Here is a 9,949-nt window from a genome sequence, read left to right as displayed (position 1 = left end):
GAAGAGATTGGAGATCGTCGTGCCGGGGGGCCCCTTCGCATTGAGGATTCATCGGAAAGAAGGGCCCCCGGCCGCAGCCTTCGGTCCCAGAGCCAAACACAGGGGCTCCTGGTGCCAGCACTTCCGGCGCCAGCGGTAAGTCTCCTTTGATAATTCATTATGTTCCTTCCGTTGGCGAATATGCCAGTCGTAGGCCCGTAGGGTTCGACGAGCGTCTATATAGGTTTAGGATGCCCTCGACCCGGTGGGGGGATCGTTTGAAGGAATTTTATTTTTCAAACTTAGGAGATTTCCTAGGTCGGTCCCGGATGGATTCTGGTCCTCCGGAACCTGTCCCCTTAGGTCCTTCAGCTTACATTACATCCAGCTGGTTCTGGCCTTTGGACAGCTATCTCGGAGATGGTGCTGCCAGCATTAAAGTGCAGGACTTTGCTAGGGCCGAATTAGGAAGTCCGGGTAGGAGTAGCTTATTTGCCATATCTTGTGTAAGTGGTTTCTCACGGATGCTCTAACACTTGCTTATTTCTGTTGAGCAGGTATCTCCATGGACGCCATCTTGGACCAGCTCGCTGGGGTTCACACTCCTGAGGCTCCTCCGGCCTTTACTTCTTCCCCAATAGCCCCTGCCCTCAAGATTTCTTCCAGCGCTCCCCCCGACACTATCGATTTAGTGGATGACGAGGAGGTGCTGTCATGAGAAGGTCAAGAAAAGCAATGGGGCTTTTCTGAGGAAGTTGCGGAAGGTGCAAGAGGGTCCCGGGCTCTTCCTGAGGAAGCTGAAGAAGGGGAAGAAGAGCCAGAAATTGCTTTGATTCGCAAGCGCAAAGGCAAAATGATTGCCCAGGACGAGCCCAAGCGGCCTCGGAGAGCTGACACTCCTGCCCATGGTCTTGACGGTGGGGTCTCCCCCATGGAAGAGCATCCTGCTCCTCCCAACATTGTGCTGACTCCAGTTCCTGGAGATGAGGTGAGGCAAGAGCTCCGGATAGCCAAGCATAACTATGCCATGGACGAATACTCCCGGGGGTATGCCGAGGTGGAAGCCCTTAGGAGGGTTTTGCGGGTTGAGGTGCAGGAAACCATCAACAACCCGGAGTACCAGGATCCGTGGGACCTTAACTTGGACCCCCTGTCGGACTGGTTCCGTCGCTTCCTTGGGCCCACCTTGGCTCCCTTCGCCGCGGAGATGACTGGCGAGTTCGCTTCTCAGCTTACCCGGTGCGCACCTAAGCGGTTCGCAACTTGCGCCTCCCTGAACTCCATCTTCCAGGTCCAGGACCTCAGCCACTCCCTCACCGTGGTAAGTGCTTTGTAGTTTTGCGTTTCCCTTCATTTTTCTTTTTGGGGATTCTTTCTTACACTTGCGTTGTTGTTCAGCTTGCTGCTGAGGCTGGCCGCCTCTCCAAGAACATTATTAATCATGGCCGCCTCTCCAAGAACATTTTCTTATAAATAAATATAAAATAGATAAAAATATAAATTTTTAACAAAATAAAAAATAGATAGAGTGAATGGATTGTAAAATGCTACCTCAATGCTTTAAAACTCTCTTTTATATATTGATATTGATATTGATATTGATATATTGATTAGATAGAGATAATGGGTAAAGGCAAGAGAAAATGATATTCTAGTAATTAATTTGTGATTTTAATTAATATAATATGTTATTAATTAATAAATTATAGAGAAGATGATAGGTTTTTAGATAATAGTATTAACTTTTTTTTTTTTAGAATAGATAATAGTATTAACTTTAAATATTAATAACTAGGGTATAAATCCGCGCTTCGCGCAGTTTTAATAATTTTTTAAAATTTTATATGAAAGAAATTAATTTTTAGTTACGAATAAAATCTCACGTCTAATAGATAAATAGTAAAAAAATGTTCATAAGACATCTCATTTGATTTATAAAAAATAATATTTAGTTTCATTTAAAATAATTTAGTTTGAATATTTTTGTGGGTTAATAAAAATATAGAATTATATATATATATATAAAATCTTAAAATAAAATCAACTCATAATAAATTATATATTATTATATATTACATCAAATATAAAAAACTTATAAAACAAATATTTATTAAATAATTATTTTTAAAAATATAAATAATAAAATGTATATTAGATGAAAGATTAAAAACTATAAGATATTAAAAATAAAATAATAAAAATTTATAAGGTAAGAAATTAATCAATTACCCATAAATAAAAGTACTTTGGCATGAATTAATATGGTATAAAAAGAATAATATTTATAACCTACATGGATGATACTTACATAATTTATAAATAATGTGGGACATTTAGTTCATATATTTTTGTAGTTGTTTTCTAAACAAAATAGAAAAAATTCACAAAAATTTAAAAATAGAATAAAAAAAATCTAAGATGCCACCTAAACTTATTTTGTGCTTTCCTTTATATTATATATAAATTACATACATTATATAGATGTTAATTATATGTTTTACAATTATTATATACATTACATATGGGTCATTAAATAAAAAAAATTAAAAAGGAGATAAAACAACAATTTAGAGAAAGTAGAAGAATAGAAAGAGAAGAAGCCACTTCACCTCTTAAAAAGTTTCCTTTATATATAATGATGATTGATACTATATATTACATGTATATTAATATAAACACTCTTATATAAATACACATATATATCTATTATATTATCTTATATTATATACATACTATATTATATATATTTATATTGTTTTTGTTATTATATATATTGGGACACGATTTTGTCTCGTGATGTACTTTCACAGAATGTATTCCGTGATGTACGACAACCGTTAGATAGAGGAGTTATTTGATCTGAGGGCTGAGGTTGATTTAGGGGTAATTAGAGTTAAAAAATGGTAACGTACCCTGAGACCCATCTAATGTAACCTGAGACCCATAAAATACCACAGAATACATTCTGTAAAAGTACATCACGGGACAAAATCATGTCCCTATATATATTTTATGCTTTGAGTTGTAATTCTAGTTTTTTTTAATATTTTCTACTTGTATTTTGTGTTCTAGAGTTGTAACACTATTTTTTTAATGGATAAATACTATTTTTGAATTTCGTGTTTTGCAAAAGTTACTGATTAGACTATCTATTTTATTAAATCACAAATTAGACCTTATATTTTCTGAAATTGTACAACATAGTATTATGAATTGATTTTTTTTTTTTTTGTCAAAATAAAATTAATAATAATTCGGTCTAAAGTTGTTATGACAAAAAATATTTGTTCGTGCTAAAAATTGTCTTCAAGTTTGTTATATTAAAAAAAAAATTAAAATTTGAGTTCAGTGTACTATTTGGTACCATTTTAAAAAATACAGAGTTCAATATATCATTTTACAAAACAAAGAGTCTGATTAATAAATTTTACAAAACACATGATCTAAAATGGTATTAACCATTTTCTAATCCTTGTATTTGCTGCATACAATTATATTTTCTTGGTCATATTATTCCTCTTTTATATTTCTTTCATTTGATATCTTATATTTTCCAACACTATTTGATCTTGATAGAAAATTAACAAGTAGACACTTAGGCTCTTATTTTGCAGTGGCTAAATGTTATAAAGTCACCAAGTTATCATATTTATATTTGTGAAATTAAGTATGGAATCTCATATGATTTAATGTAATAATATTTATAAGACTAATCGCAAGGTGTCACCTTTAAATGGTATTAGGCACTACTAATACTTAATAACAATGCTAACAAAAAATGAATGTCCACTAATCTATATTATTTTCACTCTTATAAGCATGTGTGAAAGAGGAAAAAAAAAAGAGCTAGTTACAAAAAGGCTATTGAGGCAATACACTACACATTTTGAGACCATTTGGTTGTTAAAGATGTTTGCATTTCATTCCTGCATGCATAGTAACAAACTTTAGCGTAAATAAGGCTCTGTTCCTTGTTCAAATGAAAAATTTCTAGTAATCAAAATAAATAAATAAACAAATCTAAAGAGATCATAAAATAAATAAATAAATCATATAATTATTATATTTTTTAAAGACTAATCGTAGAACTAGTTCTTGTTATGCTGTATACAATATAAATGTTTTTCTCCCTTCACATATAATAACATGTTTAGTGTAAAGGCACTTGCTTTGCTTTAAATTCTCATTAATTTTTTCAGCAAATCCATAGAAGACAGATGAATTTAAAAGTTGATGCACATTATATGAACAAGAGAAGATAGTGTAAAAGTACAACTTTCTATTATGAAGTGTTATAGTACATCAAATCATCAATGTTGCACCAATTTGGAGCAATATACATAATGGATCTTAACTTCATGGAATATGAGTAAATAAGAATGTATGGCATTTTAATTCATTCAATTGCCTCACATATCTCGATTCAAATCTTATCTTCTATCAAGCAAGATTGAATGAGAAGTCATTTTGATCTGAATAAAAATGGATCTTGTACATTGATCAAGCGTGGGAAGTGGTAGTAGTATATCCTTTTCTCTCCTAAAATCCTAAAGCCAAAAGCCTAATCCAACGTTTCAGCAGGCCAAATTTTCTTCCATGTCGAAATTTCTTCCTCTTTGTTAAGCTTCCGTATTCCGCCATAGAAACCATCAGCTTCATTTCCTTCCTCTCTATGGTCTTTTCTACTGACTGTTGTATGTCTCCATCGCGAACCTGGTGTGTACTGGTTGAAATCGAGCACCACAGTGTCTGAAAATAGATGTTCAATGTCAGCAAAACTTTTAAGTTTGTTAACATGAAACCACTTAGAGAAAAATGAGACAATGTATCACCACAGTTGAACAGAAAAATGTCAAGATTTCCTAATTGAATTTAATAATGAAAGAAATGTACAAATAATATAAAATTGGGACAATGAAAATTTGGGGATGATGGCTGAGATTTACATGTGCAACAATCTATGCAAAAGGTCATATTACTTTATTATTTGTTTTTTGGGCAAAAGATGATTTCATCCACTGAGTAGAGTTCGATCAACAGCTGTTGATGGTTTTGGTAAACCAACCAGTTGAAAAGAATAAAACACTGTATTGGGTAATTAAAAAAGATAGAGAGACAAGTAATAAACAACGAATTTAGCTTAGGACAAGTAGTTGAGCCCCACATAGCACGAAGATTCCATTTTATCAAACAAAAAAAAAAAAAAACTTGAGAGGGAACACTAAGTTCTATCAGTGTGGTTGGCCATAAATATTCTGCTGAGACAGAAGTTATCACAATGTTTGTGGAAATTACGACATACTGACAATGATATGTCTAGGGGTCCAATGAAATAGCTCAAAGAAAAGTGGTCCACCAATTGAAGAAATGGGCATCAAGAAAAGGACCAGGCCAAACCAAAACTGGGTCTGCCCTTTGAAAGTAAACTTTACATTCACGTCATCCACAACTTGAAACACGTTAATGGTGTCTTCCAAAAAGAAATGAAAGGATTTTTTTTTTTATTTTCAGAAACAATATAAGCTTTAGCAGATATCTCTCTCTCTCTCTCTGTCTTTCAATAGTGGGTTGGTTGGTGTCAAATGCACATGAGACTGAGAGAAAGTGAATAAGGAAAAACATGAAGAGAATAAGGCTTGGAATCTAGCTATAATTCTTTCAGCTATACTATTCAATAATTCAAAGGATAAATCCTACTTGCAAAGAAAAGAAAAAGAATTTTCAATTTTTGTTTTCTTTCAAAGCTAAGAGATAATAATGAACATCTCACCACTATCATGGCAGCGGCAGTAATTTTCATTCCCATCACATGATTCCAAGTGACCAACAACTCCATACCACCAACCTATAACATATACATAGCAAAGCATGTCATGATGTTAAATCAATCACTGAAAATTGATTATACAGATACATATACCTTGGTAGAATAATACAAGTGATATGCATAGGATGAGTGTGTTAATGAAATTTCAAATTGAAGAATATTTTGAACCATTAGAACAATGATTATTGTATAAATCAACACCATACCATACTTTAAAAGAGTCAACAATGGAATAATCAAATCATAGTATGAGTTTTCTTGGTGCAAACTAAGTTCCCTTCTTTTCACTTTAAAAAATCCAAATATATGTTACGTGTAGTGCAGAATCATCTATCTGGAAACTGTAGCCAAACTTTCCTACATCACTGTTTTCTGCTTTACAACATCCCCAACCCCCAAAAACTATGATAGAAAGAAATCAAGAAAACCAAAAATGGAAAACATACTTGGAAAATAAAGCCCAGATCCTCAAAAGAAACTGAACAATAATTTTGCTAAAAAAACAATAAGATGAAAAAGCCAAGAGTTTGGTAAAACCAGAGACTAACCGTAAGGAAACTCTTTGTTTCTTCTCCACTGAATCTCAATATGATCTCCAGGGCATAACTCATGCAAACAGTCAGAGAGGTGAAGATCATGAGGAGGAGTTTCAACAGGTGGTGCTCTAAGCCTTTCCCATGGTACACCAGTCTCAACTGCCACTGCCCTCCTTCCGTGTGGTGGGTACCTAAAATAAAGGAGCCTAAAGTTAAAAGAACAGCACCAACTTAAGCACATACTAATTGTGGAAAGCAAAGAGGGAAAAAAACTAATAGGAAGAAACTCTTGAACCCAAAAAGCTAAACAATACAAGTAACAAGATTTCCATTGGAAAAAGTTCAAATCAGTTTTTATATAAAAAAATAAGCTTCAATTTACCTGGCTTGGAAGGTGTCAGTACGAGGGTCGTAGCTAACCTGAGCATCATAGCATGACAACATAAACCCAACATGACCATTCTGCATAAAATACAGACATGAAGAACAATAGATATCAATAAACAGTGTGGAAACCTCTGAATACCAATGAAAAACCAAAGCACAAACTCTGAAGCTTGGAAGAAAATGACATCAGATGCAGAAGAACCCTTTTTTTTTCCTCAGTTTTCAAAGATGGAAATAAATTACTCTAATGAATATATGTATATATATACCTCACGATTGTAGACCTGAGCTGGGAAAAAGAAATTGCCGGTTTCAAGAGCAAGATACCAAGCCATGATGGAATCAACAGGCAAAGTACTCCTCTGCTTACTAGTAATATCGTCAACCTTTGATCTAACAATCCATGAAAAAGGCCAACCAAGAGAAAGAATTCTCATCAGGCCTCTTTGTTTCCCTTGTTTGAGATTGCCCATATCATTTTTTGAAGCAATATGCCATTGCCACTCTCTGTAAGCAGCTTGGCCAATGAGACTACCCCATTTCAGCTTCATGTGTTTCTCCCAAAGACGATCGCTCATACACCTCTCTCTCATAGAAGTACAAACACCTGCCATGCTACATAAAGCCTCAGGTGGAAGTCTCTCAAGAATGCAGTCCAACACCAACTCTGGCAAGTCAAGAAACGACATCTGTCCCATCTCCTCGACATTCTCCACCTTCGAACTCAGATTAGTCTTCCTCTTCAGAGACATATTTTGAGAAAGAAACAAACTTGAAAAGATATGAATTTGCTTCTTCTTCTTGTTTGTGAGCTGGGATTTGTTAAAGAAGGACAAATATTTCCAGAACCAGGTTGACAACAATCTCATCTCACTTGCCCATGGTGGGAGTGGTTTTAAAGAGAGAGACTTTAAAAAGAGGAAGAAGGGAACACAAGTTATAAACAAGTAGAGTAGCATGAGAAAAGGTGAATATTTTTTCTCTTACGGGTCAAACTCAAGTTTGGCATAAATGATAAAAAAAATAAAAAGTTTAACAAAACCAAAATGGTAAAAATATATGTATTGGAAGCTTGAACTTGTGTTTCGTTCCTCTTTCCACCACAAATAATCAGTGAAAAAATGAAAGAAAATATGGAAAATGTGGGATCTTAAACAGAACCCAACTCCCCACTTTGATTAAATTTGGGTTTAATTTATTGAATTAGTTTAACGAAGCCCACCAAACCCAATGGTGGGCCTCCTCTTCCAATTTTATATCAGAAGATAGAAAAAAGGGTAAATTTTAGACAAATTTGGTGGGCAGTCAGCCACCTTAACCAAGCTACAAATTAAAGGAACTTAATAGTTAATACGTGTTTATTTGATCTTTATGATATGCTCTTGTTTAACAAGAACCCAATCGTACAGACACCTTAAACAGCTGTCATTCAAAGACAGGAGAAAAAAAAATAAGTAAATGGGGTTTAATTGGATGAATCAAGGAAGCTAATGAAGAGAGAGAAAGAGAGGTGGGGCACTCAGATCTGATATGGGTTTCTCTGACACCTGGAGTTCCCAATAAAAGGATATGAAGATAAGTCTAGATTCAAAGACCCATATCTTCAAAATCTCTTGAAATTTCAATCTTTTGAAACAAACAAAATTTTGGAAATAATAAGGTATTAAAAGAAAAACAAATACCTGATGGGTTGGTGTTAAATCAAAATAAGCTGAACCCAACAGTTAATATGAGTAAAACCAAGGAAATGACCATAAAATTAAAAGGAAAAAAAATCAAGAAGGAGGAGGATCTTAAGGTGGTGGGTTGGTTGGTGATATAATATTCTTTTAAGTTTTACAGAAAGAAACGAAAAAAGAAAAGAGGGGATAGATAGAATAAAGATTTGATGAAGAAGATGGTGAACGTGATATGTGGGGTCCTCTCCTCACTTCAGTCCAACATATTCTTCATCACAAAGCTCGTTTAATCTATCCTCCTCCACCCACAGAGCTCTCAATCTTTCTCTATCTCTCTTTCGTTTTCCTTTCTTTCTTTCTGTCTTTTCTCTCTAGCAAATTAACAAACAGGTAGTAGGAGAGAGAAGTCAAAATTTTATTTATACCTGCTACAACAAGAGGTCATTATTTAAAATGGGCATTTTCTAGAGATTTCAATCAAAAGTCTATAAAATAGAAACTCTGTTATCATAAACAAGTAGAGGAAAATCCGTCCAACCAGAGGTGTGGTGGTGTTTAAACATAGGAATGAGATAAAAGAATATAATGAAATGTTTGGATATTGGTTGGTTTGTTAGTTATTTGTTAACACCTCTTATTGTAAATTTGTAATAGGGTTTTTATTTTTTTAGGTTGTTGCTGTCTTCTCCTGTTATATGATATTTACATAAATATACATGTAAAATAATTATATCTTACTATTATAAAAGTGGCTTATTTGTGTAATATTTATAGACTATTTTACCTTTATAAGTTTAATTTTATTACAAATCTATTTTCTTTTTTGTCTTTACCCTTATAATTATAAGACAAACTTTTTTCAAACCTACAATACTAATCTTTTTCTTCAACCCTTATTTCTAATTACATAAATATCCTTTCAATGTTGATATTGAAAAAAATATTGTGCACTTACAATTATCAATAGGATTATTCCTTTTGTCTTTTTTTTTTCTTCTAAAAAATGATAATAAAAGCCAAATATTACATGTTAGATCAATAAAAATTAGCAAAAAATATTAGTGATATGCAACCTAAAAAAATATGGTGGATAATAAAATTTGTATTACTAGACTTAGATAATAAATAAATAAATATTAGGGGAATTACTCTATATATTATTTTTGAACCTTTTTTTAAAAAAAAAAATTACGGTTAGGTTGCTTCGGTAGTTTTTTTCGTAGTTTCTATGTGAGTTGCTATACGGATTTTAGTTGTGATTTAAGTTGCTCCGTTAGTTGCTATAAGAATTTCTGTGTGGAATCTCGTAAAAATACAAAAAAAATAAACATAAAAAAAAAACCCTAAAATATTATTGGCGCAATATTTTTAATAAAATTTTAAATGAAAATTAGCATGAAAAGAAAAAAAAAGCATTAACAAATTAAATATTTAAAATTATTAAAGATAATATTGTGATAAAAAGAAATATGTATCAAAATTTTAGCATTAATAATTTATGATAAAATTGTAATTAAAAATGTTATAATTGTTATTATACA

General features: G+C 33.0%; 1 protein-coding gene across 1 annotated transcript; it reads right to left on the bottom strand.

Moving 5' to 3' along the window:
- Positions 1–4,238: 4,238 nt before the first annotated feature.
- On the bottom strand, positions 4,239–8,869 carry LOC115719301 (F-box protein At2g26850). The gene is made up of 5 exons (XM_030648282.2): positions 6,999–8,869; positions 6,725–6,804; positions 6,355–6,533; positions 5,750–5,824; positions 4,239–4,728 (listed from the first exon to the last, which is right to left on the bottom strand). The coding sequence occupies exons 1-5, from the start codon at positions 7,686–7,688 to the stop codon at positions 4,541–4,543; spliced, it is 1,212 nt and encodes a 403-aa protein (XP_030504142.1). The 5' UTR covers positions 7,689–8,869; the 3' UTR covers positions 4,239–4,540.
- Between the last annotated feature and the right edge of the window lie 1,080 nt (positions 8,870–9,949).

This window comes from Cannabis sativa, chromosome 2, assembly GCF_029168945.1.
Source record: "Cannabis sativa cultivar Pink pepper isolate KNU-18-1 chromosome 2, ASM2916894v1, whole genome shotgun sequence".
Lineage (NCBI taxonomy): Eukaryota > Viridiplantae > Streptophyta > Magnoliopsida > Rosales > Cannabaceae > Cannabis > Cannabis sativa.
Note: the sequence above shows the minus strand (reverse complement) of the source record. Positions and strands in the feature narration are given on the sequence as shown.